The 20,407-nt window shown below is 48.4% G+C and overlaps 3 protein-coding genes across 12 annotated transcripts; 1 reads left to right on the plus strand and 2 right to left on the minus strand.

The window, feature by feature from the left end:
* The first annotated feature begins 1,847 nt into the window (after positions 1 to 1,847).
* Positions 1,848 to 9,632, plus strand: CDC42SE1 (CDC42 small effector 1). 2 transcript variants are annotated; one of them, XM_082362362.1, is made up of 5 exons: positions 1,848 to 1,991; positions 5,149 to 5,466; positions 5,996 to 6,106; positions 6,822 to 6,910; positions 7,186 to 9,632. In XM_082362362.1, the coding sequence occupies exons 2-4, from the start codon at positions 5,413 to 5,415 to the stop codon at positions 6,894 to 6,896; spliced, it is 240 nt and encodes a 79-aa protein (XP_082218488.1). In that variant the 5' UTR covers positions 1,848 to 1,991; positions 5,149 to 5,412; the 3' UTR covers positions 6,897 to 6,910; positions 7,186 to 9,632. The 2 variants fall into 2 exon arrangements, with proteins under 2 accessions (XP_082218488.1, XP_082218489.1); XM_082362363.1 differs by lacking the exon at positions 1,848 to 1,991 and adding an exon at positions 2,023 to 2,169.
* Positions 9,064 to 12,284, minus strand: LOC309614155 (protein MENT). The gene is made up of 2 exons (XM_082362094.1): positions 11,103 to 12,284; positions 9,064 to 10,189 (listed from the first exon to the last, which is right to left on the minus strand). The coding sequence occupies exons 1-2, from the start codon at positions 12,108 to 12,110 to the stop codon at positions 10,169 to 10,171; spliced, it is 1,029 nt and encodes a 342-aa protein (XP_082218220.1). The 5' UTR covers positions 12,111 to 12,284; the 3' UTR covers positions 9,064 to 10,168.
* BNIPL (BCL2 interacting protein like) lies at positions 9,064 to 20,306 on the minus strand. Of its 9 annotated transcripts, none has more exons than XR_014236022.1 (11): positions 19,730 to 20,306; positions 18,823 to 18,918; positions 18,553 to 18,617; positions 18,117 to 18,341; positions 15,393 to 15,575; positions 15,110 to 15,212; positions 14,815 to 14,946; positions 13,775 to 13,861; positions 13,487 to 13,585; positions 12,807 to 13,025; positions 9,064 to 10,189 (listed from the first exon to the last, which is right to left on the minus strand). XR_014236022.1 is itself a non-coding variant. In XM_082361995.1 (10 exons), exons 1-10 carry the CDS (start codon positions 19,771 to 19,773, stop codon positions 12,989 to 12,991), a joined length of 1,071 nt encoding a protein of 356 aa, XP_082218121.1. In that variant the 5' UTR covers positions 19,774 to 20,306; the 3' UTR covers positions 12,423 to 12,988. The 9 variants fall into 9 exon arrangements, 7 of the variants coding, with proteins under 7 accessions (XP_082218121.1, XP_082218127.1, XP_082218124.1 ...); XR_014236023.1 differs by lacking the exon at positions 9,064 to 10,189 and adding an exon at positions 12,423 to 12,459; XM_082361995.1 differs by lacking the exon at positions 9,064 to 10,189 and having other exon boundaries at positions 12,423 to 13,025.
* Positions 20,307 to 20,407: the final 101 nt, after the last annotated feature.

The following is a 20,407-nucleotide window of genomic DNA, read 5'->3' on the forward strand; positions in this document are numbered from 1 at the left end:
GTCTTAGAGATACACAATTAGCAAATACATAGCATAAAGTGGCTCTCTCTGAGCCACACAGACACGCCCAGATACCCTTTGTCCAGATCCTCAGTGGGACTCTAGGGCCTACCCAACAGGGCCTTGCTGTGTCATGCTGCCACTGTAGAGGGGAGGACAAGGGATGGTGGTGGAGGGGAATGGAACCTCTCTGGCATCTCATTATATGTGTCTCATTCTGCTGCAAATAAGCATTCCTTTTCCAGAATCTGCCCCCATACCTAGCTCTTGTGGACTGTACTGATTTCAATATGGGATCAGGCAGTTCTCCAGCACAGAAGCCCTTACCTTCCTACCTCAAACTGCCTCTTTCTTTGGAGAAAAGGTTTGGGAATGGGAGAAGGAGACTGTTAAAAGAAAGATCAGGATTAATCTCAATATTATCTCAATATTATCGCATATCTCTCCCTCCAAACTCCTTCCTATGGAGACAAATAAGTTTGGGGTGAGGGTAGACACATCAGTGGAACACAACAGAAAACATTTGAAAATACAGGGAAGTAGAGGCTAGAGTGGTACAGCAGGACTAGAGATTCATCAAAAACCTGGAAGAACAAATTGACAGCTTGAAAAGGAAGATGTAGATTACTAAACTGAAGATAATAAAATTAATAATTTTATTATCTTCAGGACAATAAGTTATAGGCAAACTGACAATTGAAATAAGGAGATAAATGCTGAGAAATAACTACATGTAAAATGTTAGAAATTAATATCTGTGTAAAGGATTATAAGGCATGGATGGAGATCTTAGCAAAGATGTAAAACGGTGAACAAATAACTACCTATTGTTCACAGCGCCGCCTTCGCTTCTCTTGAACTGTACCCCAACCCCATCCTCATTTGGGGTCTTCAACCTAACTAGAAGCACCTACTATCTTTTCTGCCCCTTGCCGCCGCCCCGGTTTCGTTTACCTGTTATCAGTGAATTATTAGCGTGTTCCAAAGATGGAGGGAGTACTTCGGGGGCTCCGACGTCTGCTCTGGGCTGGAGAACAAGAAAGCTGTTGGGGCTTTGACGGCTTTGTCTTCTCACCCCCTCTCTGTTCGGTGACTGAGTCAGTCTGCTCAGTCTCCCCCTGCAATGCAGCCCCTCCTAAGAATGGCGGAAGGACTCCCCGCCCCCTCCCGGCCTGACTCGGCTAATTCAAATGATAGGTTCCAGAACACTTGAGGGAGGGAGACAGGACTAAAGCATCTCCGTAGGCTTATTGGTCTGATTCCCGAGCTCTTCCAGCTCCCCCGTGCAGACTGAGGGTGTAATGAATGAGTAGTTAATTGTCCTCTAATTTTAGGTGTATGGATTAAAAATCTTGACTCTAGACAACGTGGAGAAGAGGAGTGTCCCTTTATTCCCCAATTTAAGGATTTCAGGTTACCCGAAGTGTTTTTGAGATCACAAAAATTTTCCCTCCGTCCCTCCCGATTTGCCTTCCCACCCTCACAATGGGTAAATAAACCTAGCCCTATTGCATTTGCGGTAGGGCACAGGAACATCGGGGATGCGTGTGCTTCTGCCAATCTCTGAACTAGGTGGGGGGCCGGAGGATTTAGGGGCTCCGCTTCCTTTCGCCCCGCAACGCCTGACGCGCAAACGGAACGCACGATTCTGGAGAGTCCAGCTTCGGTGCCAGGCCTTCCTCGAGGGTCCGCTTTCCCGGGTTTTCCCGGCAGGGGCGGCGGCCCTCGGGGGCTTCCGAGGCCCCTCCCACGTCCCTCCGTCGTGCAGCGCCACCTCAGTCCAGAGCGGGGCTGTGCGCCCGGCTCCCAGCCGGACGGGTTTCGTAATCGCGTCGCGGCCGTTTCCGCCCTCAGCCAGCCGCACCTCTGCCGCTCCGCCCTCGGCTCCCCCACCGCGCCGAGGAGCGAGCCCGGGAACCCCACGCTGGCGGGCACCGAGCGGGAGCCCCCCACCAGCTGGCGCCGGACGCCTGGATGCCGGAGCAGAGCAGGTGAGGCCTCGGGCTCGGTCCCTCGGCCCGTGCGCCCCGCCTGCCCAGTCAGGCGGAGGCGCACCGGATGCTGGGGGTGGGGGAGGAGGGCGTCCACGGCTGTCGAGATGCTGGGTCGGTGGCGAAAGGGGTGCGCCGGCTGAGGAGCCGTCCCTGTCCGTGCTCCGGCGGTGCGCAGGTGAGGCCGGTGAAGAGCAGAAGGGAAGACGGGTCTGGAGTGTTGGGGGGGAGACGGGAGGTGGGAAGAAGGTCTCTTTTGAGACTCACCAACCTCGGTGCTGGCGTGTGCCAGCAAACTGAAGCAGAGCTGGTCCGGGAAGGTCTAAATCTGAGACAAGCAGCCACGCCAGACAGTGACAAAGTCGGAAAGATTCACAGAGAGGCCCAATGTTAGTTCAGCCTTGGGAGGAGCAGAGAATTTCTGGGTAGAGTCCGGGGGTGGGCAGAAATGGAGCCTATGTGACTGAACCTATTGGGCAGGGGGAGCTGAGGGCCTAGCCCTGTTTCCTCTTAAGCCTCCACAGGACCTTGCCTGGGGAAGGGCACGGTCGGTGCTGGGGCAAATGCCTGTCACTTGACTGAAAGTTGGGGGCCACCCCCACTTCTCCAGAGCCCCGCAGCAGCCCTCATGTCTGGAGGTCTCCATAGGGGACCAGCTGCAGCCCTGGGCTCAAAGCCAGAATTGCCCGCTCCATTTTCTCAATTCTCTTTCTCTTTCTCTCCAGCTGCTTCTTGTGAAGGCTTGTCAGGCAGCGGGTAGGAGGCCTTGGGGCTGGAGTCAGCGGGACCGGGAAAACCGGTTTGGGGCTAGAACAGGACCAGGGAACTACCTCTGTACATCCTTCCTCCCTGGAACCTTTCTCCCATCCATTCTCCTGCTCACTCCCCAATAGTTTTAAAGCTCTTAAGCTCTACTGTGACCTTGGTGTCTTTTCCAGCTCTGTATTTCACCCTTCCTACTTGGGACTCAGGCCCAGGTCACAGCACTACTTGGCTGTCAGGGTATGGCCTTATACGATCTAATCCTGACCCCTCCTACTGTTTACCCAGCCCTTCTCCTTCGTTGTGGAGTTGAAATAGCGTGTAGTGGGTTCAGGTGCCTCTTCTTCCTGGGCTGACCACTTGAGGACTTCATTTTTCCTCAACCCACTCTTCTCTAGATATTTTAAAGGAGAGTGGCAGCCAATCACTCTTACTTCCTTTTCTGGCCTGTTCCCCTCCCCCCTCACCACCACCACCACCACCACCACCACATTCACCCTGCCCAGTCTTCTCCTCACGCTGACCCCACCCCCAGGTTTCAGAGACCCTTATGTCCTGTGTCCTAGGGAATGGAATTTCCTGGTCACTTCTCATCATCATTGGTCATTTCATGCCAAGTCCCACACACACACTTTCCCTCCACCCAGCCCTGGCCAGGTCCCTGGAAAAGGAACAGAAACGTCCTTGTTCCCTCCACTGCCCCTTTCCCTCTCTCCTCCTCCCCCTCTTCTCTCCTTTTCCCTCCCACCATCCACTTCTGTTCACTCAGCTTTGAGCAAGGAGGGTGTTGGGGGAGAGTCCAGTCTCAGTACAGCGTGTCTGGTAGTGTTGGGGGTTTCCTCTGATTCTTCATTGTTTTCTTCATCCCCTTCCACCCCCCCCCCCAACCCTTACCACCCAACACCACCACCATCACGACAAACCCTGTGACTGACTGACTTCCCCACTGACCACAGCTCCCCTCTCTGGACAGCCGTGTTCTGACTTCCGCCCTGTCTCATTACTCCTCCCCTCCAGTGGTGGGAAGGGAAGTAAGAGAAAGCCTGGACTCTCGGGTCCTTCCATCCCTCAGAAGCTGTGTCACAGTGTTTGTGTGATCTCATCTCAAGGCTGAGAAAAAACCCTCTCAGTTCTTAGATCAGTGTAGGGTGCCAGAGCATCAGGGTTCCAATCTTGGAGGGAGGGGAGATTCCTATTCAGGCTAAAGTGTAATGTGCATGAAACTGCCCTGTTTGGAATCTTTGAGGTTGGTTGTATTATAGGACTAGGGGAATGCAGTGAAAATAGAGGAAACCTATATGTGCCCTACCCTGGCTGGCAGTAATGAAGAGGGGAGGAAGTTCTTCCTTGGACACTAATGCTGTTGGGAAGTTCCTCATGTCTGGTTGGCTGATGAAGATTGGGGGTGGAAGTGGTAAGGAGGGAAGAGAGAACAGGTCACAGCATGAGGGGAGGAGGGAGGGAGGGAGGCCCAGGCCCTATGGGGTGTGAGACAGAGCAGAGTGGCACGACAGGACATGTGAAGAGGGTGGGGAGGCTGGAAAAAGATTCCTCATGGGACAGAAGATACCTGGCACGTGTACCCACAACCTGTGCACAGATGATCTCCACAAGACACACACATGGTGATAGGGTCATGCCACATATGTGCAAACAGAGGTGCACACAGAGGAGTGCATTGATACAGAACACAGATAAAACAGTGTAGGCAGCCCTCAGGAAGGATCTCAAGGTCAAGTAATAAACTGCTAAATGGCTTCTGGGAGGGGTTGGATCTCAGTTGAGGGAAATGAGGAGGAACAAGGGCAGGGAACGGAGAGGGAAGAAATTCCTCACTGTAGAAAGTCTTAGGTTCCAACCTGCTGCAGTTGGTCACCTAGGACCTAGGTAGTCAAGGCCTCTCTTGGTCTTAAAGAAAATCTAGGTGTTCAGAGTAAGGTAAGGAAAAAGGGAGGGTCAGGGGTGGAGGCCTTGTTTGTGAGAACAAAAAACCACCATTTCCTCTTCAAAGTCACTTAAATGCCCCTCCCCTTCTGCCTTAAACCAAGGGAGAAGGGAGGTGGAGCTTGTAGCACCCCCAAACTTTGCTCATTTCTGCCAGTATCATTTAGTCCCCTCCCATCCTCTCTTCCTAGCTTCCAGCCCCCTTCCTCTCCCCTCCGTGGGTACCAGCAGCTACTGTTCCTTAACCCTTTGGTGCCCTTTTGGTTCTTTGCCTTTCTCTGAGAGTCAGACTTCGAGGTTCTTATGTTTGGAGAAGGTTAGTGTTGGTTGTAGGACTAGGGCCTTTACAGGGGAGCAAGAAGATATGGGCTCCTCAGGAGCCTTCTCAAAGAGTGGGGGAGTGGAGATTTCTCATTAACTTTTCTTCTCTCTTTACTTTCTGCTCATCCAGGGTTCCAGGTCTGTGGAAGACATAACCTTGTACCTGCTTGCCCACGCCACTCTCCGACCTTGCTAGTCTCTCAGGGTCTGAGACACTGACCTTCAGCGCTCAGCTTAAGGGCTCCGAGGACTCCACTTTCTCTAGACCTGTCCAGCTGAGTAAACCCAGGGTGTTGTTACACCTGAGGGGAGTGAGGAGTGGGCGGTCAAGGCACCAGAGCAAGAGCCCTCTGGGGCCTCAGGCAGAGGCGTGAAACTGGAACCATCGGGGAACATGAGTGAATTTTGGCACAAACTGGGCTGCTGTGTGGTAGAGAAACCCCAGCCGGTAAGTCTCCCCCACCCCACCCCAACACACAGAAACCAGTTACCGTATACTGGGACGTAGATACGTCAGTCTAAGATCCGCCGTCTAAAAAGCACACTTCTTGCCTCCTTCTCTGTCAGGATAGCTTCTATGGCCTGGCAGGTGTGTACATGGAATGAAGGGGACTGGGTGAGGGAGGAAGTGAACAGTCCTAGCTATCACTTCTTTTTCCCGTCCATTTTGAGTTGGACAGGGGTTGTAGGTGGAGCTTAATACCTGTCAGTTTTCCCCACTGTTTCCTTATCAGCCAGAGGTGACTTTGACATGTCCTTTCTTTGTCCAGTGTTCACTCTGCAGGCCACTGCCCTTACCACCCTGCCTGTGTCCTCTCTCTGTTTGTGTTGTTCTAACCTTGCCTTTCATACCCTAGTGATTTCCCTGCTATAATGCCGTATCCCCTTTCCCACCAGGCCCTTAGCTCGTCCCTTAGTGGTTTTCAACTCTTTTCCCTTTCTCCACTGTGACGTAACTCCCTGTCTTCTCCAATCAGAAGAAGAAGAGGAGACGGATTGACCGGACCATGATTGGGGAACCAATGAATTTTGTCCACCTGACTCACATTGGCTCTGGGGAGATGGGTGCCGGAGATGGACTTGGCATGGTAACAAGGGAATGGGGAGAGGTTGATATGAGGTTGTGGGCTAGAACTGTGCCCTTTTTTGAAAGTTTAAGCTGAGGGCATAACAGAATACTCGATGGGAAGCAAGAAGCTAGGATTCTAGTCCTGGTCACAGGCTGCATAAATCTGAGATCTGACATTTCAAGTCTCTGGCCTAGGCTCCCTCATCTTTACAATTAGCAGATTGTTCTTCATTGGATGGAGGATATATATACTTAATAGTTACTTGGAGGGCTTTTTTCCAAAAACCATAACCCTTCCTTCTATTAATTAAGAACTGCTGTCTCAGCGCCACAGTAAGTCATATTGTGGTTGGGAGTGTTGGGACAGGGAAAAGGCTGAGCACCTCTATCCTAAGTAATGTTTAATATGCATTTCTGCTCTCAAAATAAGGGAAATGGGCTTGGAGGTAGTGAAGGAATCTTTTCACCAGTTATGAAACACAGATAAATATGGGAGAGTCCTTTGTGAGAGAATCTTACTAGTAAAAGACCCACTTTGTCTCATCCTCATGAAGGTCATTGTGAAGGGAGGCATTGAGACTTCCCTTGGAGGAATAGAGATTAGTTTTAACCTTTTCAGATTGATTTTATTGTCAAGGAGATGGGGTCAACCTCTTCCCCGGAGGGCACAGGGGAGCTCTTTTACCATGCCATATGAAGATTTAGGAGAGGGTCTCACATGTGCTTTTTCACAGACAGGTGCAGTTCAGGAGCAGATGAGATCCAAGGGAAACCGAGACAGACCGTGGAGCAATTCTAGGGGCTTGTAGCTCCAATACGACTGGTGAGTGATTAGAGAAACCCATCCAACACCTCCAGCCCCCTGCCTCAGAACCGTGATCCTCTGCAAGAATGGAAAGTGAAGGGAGGAAGAAAGAATTAGAATGGAAGAGTCAAAAATGTAGGATCCAGAAAAGCAGAGAGAAAGGAATGTGCAGACAGATAGAAATAGAAAAAAAGAGCGCACTGTGGAAATAGTTAAGTGTGAACCAGGTGGTACCCTCTCCCTAAGGTTTTCTTCGAGGCTAATCTTCCTTCTTCTCTTTTTCCTTTAATCAGGTTCTGCTGTGTGTCCAGCCTTCACCCTGTCCAGCCCAGAAGAGATGCCGGCCCTACCAGTTTCCCTCCTAGAATCAGTAACCCCAGGGCCCCTCTTTTCCCTATCTGTCTAATAGTGCCTCAAATGGCTTGGGGGCTGGACTCCCTCTACTCCCTCTGGCTGTAGCCCCTCCTGGAGATGGGGTCAAGGCAGCAGGACTGACCAAGTGACTACTGGTTGGCCAGAAGGAGCTCAGCTGAAGCCCTGGACACTATCAGATCTGAGATAGGAGTTTTCTGGGAACTTGGAATGAGTTCCCTTCTCCTGAATGACGGTCTAGGTGCCATATGTTTTTAAACTCTTAACCTGGAACTCCTTAAATGTGGTGGGTAGGTGAGATTACCAAAGCTGAAGCCGGCTTTGCTAAGAAGCTCCCTACCTCCCTGCCCTTATCTTTCGTCCTGGAATGAACTGAAGCAGACGTCAAGCAGGGTCTGGGAGGGTGACCACTGGCTAGTCTACTTTTTCTCTTTAGATCTCAGACTTGAAACTCAGTCCCTCAGTATCTGTCTGCCGATACCAGGGTCTTTCTCTAGGTAGGCCTCTAACCCTATGTTTCTGTAGCATTGCTGGCTCCCTAAGATCTTTCCCTTTTTTTTTTAAATTAATTAAAAATTCAATTTAAGATGAGTTCTCTTAATTACCCCCATCCTGCTACTACCTCTATCCTTAACCCCATCCCTGTCAGGAGCCTTATTGTTTCCCACTGGATAAGAGTTAAGAGGTGGGTCTTAACCTGAAGTCTTGGGGATCTGCCCTCTGCCCACCTCCCCGCTGGCCTAGAGAGCAAGAAGAGGGATCTTGGAGAGAAACCCAGAATGCAGCAAAACTAGGAGTTATGTCTCAGGGTAGACTTACTGATCACTGAGAATGGGAGTGGTGGTGAAATAAATAGGTTGAAAACAATCATCCTTGAGTGATCTTAAGATTCTCCGGCATGAGAGCCGGAAGACCTCTAGAGCAAGTTTTCTCAAACTAGGCACTTTTGACATTTTGGGCTGGATAATTCTTGGTAGTGAGGGACTGTCCTGTGCATTATAGGATGTTTAGCAGCATACCTGGCCCACCCTAGTTATAACAACAAAAAATGTCCCCACATATGGCCAAATGTCTCCGAGGGGGCAAAATCACCCCCAGTTGAGAGCCACTGCGCTATAGAGTCGAGATATTTTTCTCTCAGATGATTTCTACTTGTTCATCCTAAGCCTGAGTCATGGATGAACTAGGGCCCTGTGTAAAGTAGGTTCAATAAGGCTGCACATAATCTCCAAACACTTCTTTATTGTGTGTTGCTTGTGCTTGCATGGGTTCATGTCTCTGTGATGGACGTGTACTGTGCTTCTCCATCCTTATGCTCCCTGGAGGAGGGGTTCCTGCAGTGTGGAGACATGAACAGGGTATGGGGGGATTGGGGAAGGGAGGGAGTGAAAAACAGTAGAGCTATAGATACCCCAGCTTATCCTCCCCAAATTTTAAGCTCTGTTTCTGTGCCCTAGTCCTAGAACCAGACACAAATAAGACTCAGGGAGTTTTGTCTGAAGACCAGGTCCCACTGCCCACCTGGCTGAAGAGTCTGCTTTAGGTGGGAAAATAATGTAGGAGTAGTAGGGTCTTTAGGCATTTTCAGTTTTCTCAGGTGTTTTGTTCTGGCCCCTTCCTTGCAGGGTGATTAGGAGGGCAGAACAGATGAGCTCCTGCCTGCTCTGAGATGAGAAGGCGGAGGTCTCATTAGCTCAGTAACAGGAAGAATCCTGTTTAATGGTAGTGGGGGTCAGGAATGTGAGAACTAAGATCCACTCTGCTGATTCCACCATCCATCCAGTTTGCCCCCACCTATAGTGACTGAGGTTCTAATTTCAGTGTATTTCCTGCAGATTTTTTTTTTAGTGTTTAAGCTTGGTTATAGAGATACATTCCCAATGTACTCAATTCCAGTCTAGCTAGTTGCTCTGAAAGTAGCTCATCTTGTTGGCCTAAAGTAGCTGAATAGCCTGAGGGTTATACTAGATCTAAAGGGTTAACAGGATAGGGCAGAAAGATGGGGGAACTCCTGGAATCTCCGGTCACCCTGATCTTGAGCCTTATTGTACTGCCTATTCTTTTCTTTTTGGCTACGCCACGCGGCACGTGGGATCTTAGTTCCCAGGCCAGGGATGGAACCCACACCCCCTGCAGTGGAAGCAGGAGTCTCAACCACTGGACGGCCAGGGAAGTCCCTCTACTGCCTATTCTTTAGACACAATCTTTTCTTTGGTGCTCTCTCACCTTTAGCTACCTTCTGTAATGTGTATGCTACCATCACTTTAACAATATTTAGAGTGATGGGAATGGGTTTGAGAGTCATAATTTATATTAAAAATTGTTGGACTTTTAAATACATTTTCAAATAAAAAAAGTTTAAGCAAAATAGTCCCAGAGTAATCACTACAGGTGTGTGTTGGGTTAAAGGGTAGACGTGGTTAATGAAGGCAACTCCTAGAAAGTGGCTGTCATGGAATTTTGTGCCAACCTTGCCCTTTCTGAGGAGAGAAGGCCAAGTGTCGTGAAGGCAAGGAGAAGATAACCATCACCTCCCAAGGGCTCAACTCATTGTTCTTCCTGTTCCTTTTTCTTGGCATTCATCTGAGATTTTTCAAGTCTTTAAAGAAGTACTTGTTTAAAAACAACTTTGGAAATGAAGAAGATGAGCAATATCAACATTTTTATCCTGGGGGACAGTGGAAGGGACCAAGCCAGATGCTGCTAGTACACAGTTCAGTCTTAAGGTTCAAGAGATTTATGGTCTCCCCTCCCTCAGGTACCTCTGTAGAAAGACACAAGACCAAAAAATGTTTTTTTTTTCTAGTTTTGTTTTTCTGTACTAAAAATATCCAGTGGGTGCTGGGATTGAAAGGGGAAGAGAGGTTGAGATGCTGACACCTCCTCTTGTGGTTGAAGTGGCCATTACCTCCGATTTCTGTTTATCTGGGTAAGGAAACAAAATAGAGAAAAGGGAAAATATAACCACATCCATATTCTTTTCCCCTCCTTGCCTCATCTCCCTCTCCCCACAAACCCTCATTCCGTTAACACTGCTGCCCACTATTTATGCTTCTTTTTTATATTGAATAATGGTATTAGACACAGCAAGGAGAGAGACGAAAACAGAAACTGACAGAATGACCAAGTATATATTTTATTGTCCTTCTCCTTTCCCCAAAGGTCCTGTCATCCTGAGACCTTGAGAATATTTTATCAGGTCGATCAGGAACTTTGGTAGCTCTTTTGGTGAAGTAGAGGACTATCCTTCCCTGAGAATTCTTAAGTTTCTGGGAATAATCCCAGGAGGACAGTTCTTTGGGTTAGTAGTGGTTAAGAGCATTGGCACTAGTGTCAAACAAACCTGGTTTAAATCCTGCTGTGACTCCACTACTTACTAACTTTGTAAACCCCCTGTTTCTTCATCTGTAAAGTGGTAATAATAATACCATAGAGTTGTTGTGAGGACTGATCCAGGTAGAGTGCACATAAGAAGACCTCAGATATTGGCAGCTGTTACTGTTAAGCTGCGTTAATAAGCTGAAAACTACGAAATCTTCCACATCCATCAACTATCTCCACATCAAGAGTTCTTTATATATCTACAATCTTAACAGTTTGGTCAATAATCATCTAATGACCTACATGTTGCCTAATAGCCAAACAGCAGTTGCTCAAGAAATGATAGGTGGAATCAATGGCTAACAATAATGTGAATAACCAATGCATTTTATGAATCAATAACCAAACATAAGCAACAGTTCACGCAGACACACTGGCTGGCTTAGCAACAGGGTTCTGGATATCAGGACTTTTCAGATGCCTTAACAAAGATGCTGGCTCATCACTAGACACTTACTGGTTGCATCTCTGTGAACACTGTAGACAGACTGTTCCAAATATCCTCCAGCCCAGTCCGGACCCTTTTCCAAAAAGCAAGGGCTGGGTTGGGCCTGAGACTGGGGATGAAGGGGGTGGGTCTGAGTCGGCTGACTAGTGGGGGAAAGGGAGTAGTGGTGGTGGCCCTGGTGGTGGTCTGAGTGGTGCAGCTGGTGTCAGGACAGAGACCTGCATCGAGGGGGCACTCCTCCCGCTCGCGGTTGCAGGGGCACTGGTGGTAGGTGCAGGGCCGGTGCTCAGTGCGGAGTTGGCTCAGCGCCCCAACTCGCAGGCGCCCCGAAAGGCCACGCAGTTTCCCGGCTCGGGTCCGGCTCATGGTGCCGGACTTGCAGTGGCAGTGCCACGGGCCCCAGGGCATCAGCACCAGCCGCAGATCCTCGGGAGCTGGCATGGCTGTGGGCGAGGGCGGTGGCCACTGGTTCCGGGTGGACCGTGCTGTTGACCACTGGTTCAGGGTAGTGTCGGAGAGCAGCTGGTCCACGTTAGCCTTCCAGGTGGAGGGCCGCTGGCTTGAACTCATCCTGATTTCGGAATCCTGGTCATTCGCTGTAAACCCTGGGCTAGGCCCCCCAGGTGTACTGGAAGTCGTATTGTGAGTCTCCAACTCGGTGTTATTCTTTCTGGCGTAAATCACAACCCCCTCTTCCAAAGACCCATCCTCCTCCGCCGACAAACGCGACCGGCTACCTGTGGACACCGTGGAGGCCAAGAGCTCGGCAGCGGCCGGGCCTGCCAGGCTGTCGGCCACGGCCACGACGTCGTCCTCATCCTCCATTGTTACCCTCATCTTCTGGGAAACAACGCTCCGGGTGCTCCGGGCGGTGGTCCGGTAGCTGCGGGTCATAGGGCCCCCGAAGCGGAGACTGTTCCGCGGCATCGCGGTCGAAGTCAAGCCTTCGGCCCCCGCCGCCCGGGGCCCCAGACTCAGCAGCAGGGCGCAAAGCAGCGCGCCGGCGGCGGGGACCATGGGGCTGGACGGTGTGGGGCTGGGAGGGAGGCCAGTGAGGAAGGCCGGGGCTCCCACCTTCTCTCCCTCCCTTCGGCTCTCGACCCACCGGGTCGTTAGAACCGAGGCCCGCGGGGGAGGGGAGGGGGGCTCTGACGCGCGCGCCACGCCCCTCCCCCAGGCCCTCTCCCCCCGGGTCAGCTCCGGCAGGCCCAGGGGCTCAGCTGAAAATCCCAGGGAACTTCTGCAGCAAGAACTCCTGTGCCAGAACCGACAGACGGATTGTGATGCAAGGGGCTGGGGAAAGAGTAGTACACTTCCTCGGCGCGGCGCTTGAATCTCTCATCGCAGTTTATTAATCACTACAGATCTGAATTTACTAAAGAGGACAAAATACAGGTTTTGAAAATGCCCCTCCCCAGGCTCACAGGCAGCAGATGAGACTACTGAAGGAAAGAGGGAAACAGAATGGCTCGTCAACATTTAGGGCACTGACTCCTGGCTCCCAGCAGGAGCCCTGCCCTCCCCATCCACCCCTCACCTTCACAGACTGCTAGAATACCCCAGGTGGAAAGGATCTCAGACTCAAAGAGAGGAGGTTATTTGCCCAAGGTTCTACAGCTAAAGCAGCACAGCTTTGCACTGTCCTATATAAAATGCCACAACATGCACCCCTCCAGCTGAAATGAAAGTCACCCAGCACATCAGGTTCCCAACCTCAGAGCCCTGCTTTGAAGTCAGGGTCATGGAAGGAACGACATCCCATTGAGATGTGAAGATCCAGTGGTACGGGATTGAGGATGAGTTGATTTACAAAACAGCTCAGATGTTTCAGGGTTTAGGGTGTAAGCAGATCAATATCTTTGCTTGGTTCTTAAGCTCATTATTCCAGTCCTATGCTAGGTCCCTCCTGAGCCATGGAGATCCTGGTCCAGCCTAGGAGAAAGAGAGGGGAAAAAAGTGGTAAAGGAGCAGACTGGGTTTTACTCGGGGGTTTAGGGAGAGAAGCCAGGTGAACTGGAAGAGGTAGATTAGATGCTTGGGTCGGTCATCATGTAGGATCCTTTGCTCTCTAGCAACCCTCCCCCACTGGATATTCTCTCCTATTCACTGCCAACATATCCCTTCTTAATTTCTAGGGCTGGTCTGAATTTCCTCTAAATTCTGTGCTGTGATTACTCCTTTATTCCTTGATGCACTTATAGGATTAATTTTTTCCATTTGTTCTTGTTGGATACAGTAGTGTCCTGCATGTATGGAGTCTTCCCAGATACACTGAAGCCTCTGAAAGCAGAGCCTCTGTCTTTTAGTTCCTTTGTTCCAACAAGGCATTAAGAAAGTGGGAGTTGGCTCTTACACATCCCATCCCAAACTTTTATCCTTAAGCCAGGACTCACCGTCTGACAGCTTCTGGGATGTGGACCTGATCCAAGGAGATGAGTTGGGCCAGCTCTCCAAGGCTATTCAGAAAACGGATCTTCCGTGTGAACTTGGAACTAAAAAGAGAGGATCAACCAAGTGTGTTTTATATGGGGAAGAGGGCTCCTGGAGATCCTTACAAAGGGAAACATAATAAGTAGAGAGTGGTTAAGGCTAGAAAGAGTCAGGGTGGGGCAAGAAGTTCTTAATCTTGATTGTGAAAATGGGGAGAGCGGAAACGGGGTCTTTGTCCCCCAAGCTAGTACCTGATGAAGGGCCGAAGCAGTGTCAGGAATGCCTTCACATACCATGTAGCATGGACAACCACCAGGGCATGCAGGTTTTTCCGGAGCCTGAAGAAGAACATGAGACCATTCCACTCTCCTTCCACCTTCATGCCTGAAGATCAGGTGGAGCTACCTTCTGTACTTTAACTTCCTTCCCTTCTTCTCTAATTTCTAGATTTCTCTGATAGTTGGGTCGAATCCCCATTCCTTTAACTGCAATCTCAGCTCCATCCATCTTGCTTAGCCTCCTCATTTTTAGGAAACTCTCTTCTTGGAATACCTAAGCCTGGCCTTCTCTACCCCACTTCTTTCCTGTGCCCTACGCTCCCATAGTTCCTTTTGTATACTCCTCCATCCCTCCATGATCAGGTGAAGACCAATGAGGAGAAAAAAAAAGGAACAAGAAGAGAAAAGTGAGCAAATGGAAGACGGAGGGAAGAAAGGAAACAAGAAAAGGGATATCAAGGAAAAAAGGCATAAGGGTCAGGGATGAAGGCAGACAAGAAAAGAAGACAATGGAGATGTGAAAAGTGAAATAAATGGCAAGACTATGAGAAAAGGAAGGGCTGCCTTCCATGTGCCAGGCAATGCGCCATGTTGATTTGATTCAAATACTCAGTGGCAAAGGTATTATCATTGACATTTTACAGAGAAGGAAACTGAGTCCCAGAAAGTTAAGTGACTTGTCCACAGTTATAAAGGTAGTAAGTGATAAAGGCAAGATTTGAAACTAGATTTCCATGACTCCAAGAGAGGACAGAAGATAGGAGAGGCTTGGAAAGGGGTATAGAGGGACAAAGAAAAGTGGAAGAGGGAGTTCCCTGGTGGCTAAGTGGTTAGGATTCCGGACTTTCACTGACAGGGCCCCGGTTCAATCCCTGGTCAGGGAACTGAGATCCTGCAAACCACATGGCGCGGTCAAAAAAAAAGTGGAAGAGATTGAATGGAAGAAAGTATGGAAAGATGGAAAAGAAAAAGATAAGATAGAGCATGGTAGCCCTCTTGTCCTAGAGGCTCACCGCCGATCCAGGGTGTGGTAACACTGGCGTATCCAGCTCAGAGGTGGAACTTGGGCCCTACTTGTGCCTCCACTCAGGTGAACAAGCAGATAATTTTCAGCTATCAGCAGCTCCAGGGTACCCACCATATACCTGGGGAGATGAAATTGTCAGGGAAGGTATGCGTTTGGGGTTGTGGGGAGTGAGAGGCACATTACTGTAGACTCTACAATCAGTTACTGATCAGAGAAGGGGTTCTTTTGAATGTTTCCCTCTCTAACATCCACTCTGGAGCACTTTAAGCCTTCCACCTCACCTAAACAAGTGTTCCATGACATAGGTGTAGTCGGGGATGCTGCTTCTGGGTAGATAACAGGAAGCAAAGAGGATGACAACATTGAGGCCATCACCATGGTAGCCTGGGGAGGAGAAGGGGAAAACTCATTCAGTCAACAAATAAGTATTGATGGACAGTACATCTGTTTAGGTTGAGAGACTCTGAGGGTCTCTAGAAGTTGCAGGAAGGATTCTGAACCCATAACTGAATTTCCAGCTTCGGCATTTTACTTAAGAAGTCACAGTTCTTACCCCTCCATTACCTCCATGAGATAGGACTTTCTTATAGGGCTCAATGACGGTCATGTCCACTCGCTGCTCCCGCTGTCCTGTTCGGAACACCCTCCAGCAATGACCGTCTTCTCCAGCCACATCCCACATACAACCCTGGCCCAGCCTTTCAGCTGCCTCACTGGCCCCCAGGCCCTCTGCCTGGGGCAGCTCATCTAAAAAAGAGGGATGGGGAAGGATCAACAAGGCAGAATACATACCTTCAGTATCTTGTAAGTTCCTCAGATTCTTAGAGTTTATTACCTCAACATCTAATTCCTCATTTTTTACCCATGACTCTAGCCCTAGTTTGTCCGATCAACCCAACCCCTTGCTGGTTTCTCTTTCCTGTGACTCATTATCTTCACTTTTTCACTAGACAATGGCCTGGAGGTAACCTTACACTATGGTAGGTTGATGGCCCTTGCCATTTTTCCAGATTCTTTCTGCCCATGCTTTTCCTTCCTTGGGTGAGCTTGTTTATTCCCATGTCTTCAATTACTGCCAGTAAGGCGATGATTCCTTTCTAACCCAGACTTCTCTCCTACCACCAGACCCATATCCCTAAATGCCTAGAGTGGACATCACTATTTTGTGTTTCTCTGTCATCTCCAAGTCACCAGACTCCAAATGCAACTCAAACTCATTCTCTTCCTCCTCTCTCTCATATTCTTTCTTGATGAATGACACCATCCATCTAGTTTCCTGAGAGAGAAAACTCTTTGTCAACAGAGACTCTTTCTTCTCTACCAGCCGTCAAGCCAACAGGACCCCAGATCCTCCTCCATCTATCTCCATTATATCCTTTTATCATTCTTTCCACTATTAGTGTCCCGGTACAGGTTCTGAGCCTTTCTCATCTGGCCTTAGTACTAGCCTCCTAACTCGTCTCCCTGCCTCTTGTCTGTTTTCCTCCAGTCTACCCTTTACACCACTGCTGGAGCAAGGTTTCTTTTCTTCTCTCCCTTTTTCACTCAAATGGCAATATACATAAAATACAATATACTATACTCACTAATTTTGCATGATCTTTCCATAGAAATAAAAAGAACTGCTTCATCTTAAAAAATAGTGCCTAGTATTTAGTATTCCATGGTATGGATGTACTGTAATATTGTAGAACTAACATCCTATTTATGGACCTTTAGGTTGTTTTCAATCTTTTGAAAGCCATCAAATCTGATCATGTTAGTCCCTTGATTAAAACCATTCAAGGGACTCCCCATTGCCTACAGGATAAAATCTAAACTCAATGTGGCAGCAAGGACCTCCATGATTTAACCCTTGCCTACTTAACAGTCTTTTGTCATTCTCTCTTCACCTCCCAGCCACAGAATATATATTATATTCTGTGATATAATAATATATATTTTGGTTTTGTTCCTGGCTTCTAAAACAGCTCCTGATGATAAAGGTAAAAGAGGTATCTTTTCCTATTCATAACAAGCCCCTTTCAACCACAGAAGTTTATGTTAATGAGGTGACTTTGGAAAACTTCTGTGGATGAGTGGCTGGTTGCCAGGCCAACCAACCACATGATTAGAGGTTTGGAACTTTTACCCTCTGACCTCTGAGGAGGGGAGAGAGACTGGAGGTTGTGCTAAATCACTAATGGTCAGTGATTCAATCAATCATACCTACATATGAAGCCTCCATAAAAAAAACCCTAACTGAAGGGGTTCTGAGAGGTTCTGCGTTGGTGAACACATGGAGGTGCTGGGAGGGTGGTGCACCCACGGAGCTCCACACCCCCTTTCATATAACTTGTCCTATGTATTGCTTCCTTCTGGTTGTTCCTGATCTGTATCCTCTTATAATAAACCTGTAATCTAGTAAGTAAACTGTTTCCCCAAGTTCTGTGAGCTGTTTTAGCACATTATCAAAACTGAGGAGGGGGTGGCAGGCACCTCTGATTTATCACCTGTCAGTCAGAAGCACAGGTGACAACCTGGACGTGTGATTGGTGTCTGAAGTCTGGGGCAGTCTTGTGGGTGAGCCCTTAACCTGTGGTGTCTGTGCTAACTCCAGTTAAGTGTCGTGACTGAATTGTAGGACACCCAATTTGTGTCTGGAGAGTTGGAGAATTGGTTGGTGTGGGGAAAACCCATACATTTGGTGTCAAAAGTGCTGTGAGTAGAGAAGAAACAAAGTTTTCCTTAATACCTAAATAGTCATACTTAATACTCTGAATTCCCCACCATGCCATGCTATTGCCCAATTTGCTTCTTCCACCTAGAATGCCTCTCCAATTACCTGATAAGCTCAGAATGGCATCCTCTGTGAAGTCTTTCTTAACACCTCTCAGGTGGAACTGACCTTTGCCTTCTCCCTGCTTACACTGTACCCTATACACATGTAGATCATAACCTTTAACTGCATTTATTTGTGTATGTGTTTATTTCATACTAAACAGAGAATTCCCTGAGGGTAGGGATTATCTTATTCATCTTTATAACTCAGTTCTAGCTCAATGATAGCAATGTAACAGCTATTCAATAAAATTTCCCTCAATAAATGAAGTACCCCCTTCTCCCCCTATACTGACTACTCTCACATTGGACCAATAAGCTCTACCTTTCCATTCTGAGGAAATTTTGCTGGTCTTACCTCTTGGTCCCCCCTTATTAGTTCTAACTTCAGTCCCATTAAATCCATCCTGAGCTTTTTTAACACTGGCCTCTACTTCTACCAGCTCAGTCTTCAGCTTTCTTTCCCACCTTCCCGTTCAAATTCATGTCCACTGTCCAGCTGCTCCGAGTCTGAAGGTGTCTCCAACTCGTCTACCTCCAGGTCAGAACTGCCATCAGGAGAGGAAGGTACAGAGTGGGTGGGAGAAGCTCCGTTATCTCCAGGCCCCTTAGTCAGATTCAGTCGCAACTCTGGGGCACAAAGACGCTTACGCATGGGGCGCTGGCCACACGGGGCTAAAGTGTTGGGGGTTCCTGGGTTTGGAGGAGGGAAAAAAAAAGAAGAGAAAGATGGGTTTGTGTTGGTGGGGGATACTAGAATTCCTGTCTATGTAAGTGATAATATGGTGTGAATTCTAAAGAAGGACTAACACGGGACATTTGGGAAGTAGAACTGCAAAGGGATAGGGTGGCATAACCCTTCCCTGGACCAGAATCAGGGAGGCCTGGGTTCTAATTTACGTACCTGCCTGTGAGTCTCTTTCAGGATTATGAGGATCTCCAGAAGGGTCAGCCTCTTCAGGAAGCAATCTAGAGGGGAAAAGATGAAAAGGGGGAAGAAATATAGGCTAAAGGCATTAAGCTGGTATCAACTTATCAATTCCATCTCCCCGCCATGATGTTATCACCTCTTCTTTATTTTCCCCACCTCTTTCCTTCAAGTCCCAGTTTACCATCGCTGCCCTCCATTTGTGACCAGCCCTCCCTTTTCCCAGCCTCGCTCATACTTCCTCACCTAGGGAATTCTTCATCCTGCCAGTCTTCCTTCAGCTCCAGTTCCTCAAGTCTCAAGGATGCTCCTAGTACAGCTGTTTCTGCATTCTCCCCGACCCTATAGATAGTCTCCCAGAAAAAAAGATTATTATGAGACAAACCAGGCAGTGTCTTAAGGGAACTGGAATGAAGAGCAGTAATGAAGGTACAGAGCAGAGGGCAGGCCTTAAAAAGAAGTCAGATCTCTTGTCTCCTAGATGTTTCTACCACCTTCACCACTTGTTAGAAAGCCATCACCCCTAGTTGGGTTTAGGAGCAGAGCAGGCATGGAAGGTAAAGCTAATTATTTTTACCTGTTGGCAGTTGCTCCACCTGCACAGTAGGGGTGAGAGGTATTTCACATTACAATTGGCTGGAACCCGACAGACCTGCCCAGCTGTCACTGGGCAAAGTTGGGGAAGATGTCACCTAGTCAGGCCTGCCTTTCCTCCACCACACTAGGGAGTGGTGAGGGGAAACCATGGCAGAGGGGTAGGGGAAGAAGGTAAGGAGGAAGAGAGATTTGCTGGGAAGGAGAACCTGGACCTTAATTTAGTTCTGGGTCAGCTTTCCTGATGGCCATTCTGGAGGGTGGGTATTAGAAAGCGGAAAACGGGGCAGATTTATCAAAAACAAAACATAGAAACTTCCTTAAAAAAAAAAAAAAAGCAATAGGGAATTATCCTGGAATCCCTTGTTCCCTAATTCCCATACCTCACTGATATTTCCTACCTAAAGCCACCTCCATCCCTTCTCTGCAAATTAATTCTCTTACAGTCTTATCTCCTCTAGGAACCCGAGATTTGACTTGGAAAGAGCTGGATGGTGGGAAAGTCCCTTAAGACTATTCACTCCTTGTTTCCAATCAAGTTAGCCAGCGTCTTCCTTACCTGAGATCTAATGTCTTTTCTCCTTCCTCTTGTACAGTTCCCATCTTCAGAAGTCTTCCTGTCGCCTTTAAACACTTGGAGTTGTCGGGGAGCCGGATATCTCAGCTCCCCAACACGTCTGTATCCCCTTATTCTGTCTCAGCTGTTGTTGCTCTTGCCTCCAAGGAGGAGGGAAGGGTGGAAGGCAGGTAAGTAACCTCACCTTCAAACAGGTTTTGCCACCTCCCTTCCCAAGAAGCAGGTTTGCACAAAAGAGAAACCATGCCTATTGGGGCGGGTTCTGGGGAGGAGACTACATATTCTAAAGCGGCTAGTCTTGGGTGAGTCGAGGAAGGCAATTTTCTAGACTCCTTAAAACCTTCTGGAAGCTGCTTTAAAAAAAAAAAGTAATGGTAGCAACCATTTTAGTTTTAAGACTATCGTGGGCCTACTTTTCAAGCATAAGCAAAATCAAGGACACAGAAGTATGTTATAAAGAGGGTTCTGGAAGAAACAAACTAAAGGAAAGGCTGAGGATGAGGGGAGACATAAGACTGTTGCTCCTTATTCCCAAAAAGAGTCAACAGAAGGAAGACAGTAAGTACAGCAGAAAGAAGGGAAATGAATCTTGAGGAGGTTAAAACAATTATCAGAGGGAAAGGCCTGATTATAGTTGTAAAAAGAGACAATAAGGCCCCA

The sequence above is a fragment of the Balaenoptera borealis genome (genome assembly GCF_965194805.1).
Source record: "Balaenoptera borealis genome assembly, chromosome: 1".
Classification (NCBI taxonomy): Eukaryota; Metazoa; Chordata; class Mammalia; order Artiodactyla; family Balaenopteridae; genus Balaenoptera; species Balaenoptera borealis.

Bases quoted from the DNA above. Each gene is read 5' to 3' on its own strand.
- CDC42SE1 (XM_082362362.1), top strand. From the start codon at position 5,413: ATGAGTGAATTTTGGCACAAACTGGGCTGCTGTGTGGTAGAGAAACCC. The intron at 5,467-5,995 runs GTAAGTCTCCCC...TTCTCCAATCAG, and splicing joins TGGTAGAGAAACCCCAGCCG to AAGAAGAAGAGGAGACGGAT. The intron at 6,107-6,821 runs GTAACAAGGGAA...GCTTTTTCACAG, and splicing joins CCGGAGATGGACTTGGCATG to ACAGGTGCAGTTCAGGAGCA.
- LOC309614155 (XM_082362094.1), bottom strand. From the start codon at position 12,110: ATGGTCCCCGCCGCCGGCGCGCTGCTTTGCGCCCTGCTGCTGAGTCTG. The intron at 10,190-11,102 runs GTAAGTGTCTAG...TTCCTTACCCAG, and splicing joins TGTTCACAGAGATGCAACCA to ATAAACAGAAATCGGAGGTA.
- BNIPL (XM_082361995.1), bottom strand. From the start codon at position 19,773: ATGGGAACTGTACAAGAGGAAGGAGAAAAGACATTAGATCTCAG. The intron at 13,862-14,814 runs GTGAGCCTCTAG...GTTCTTCTTCAG, and splicing joins TACCACACCCTGGATCGGCG to GCTCCGGAAAAACCTGCATG. The intron at 13,586-13,774 runs GTACTAGCTTGG...CTCTCTTTTTAG, and splicing joins CTGCTTCGGCCCTTCATCAG to TTCCAAGTTCACACGGAAGA.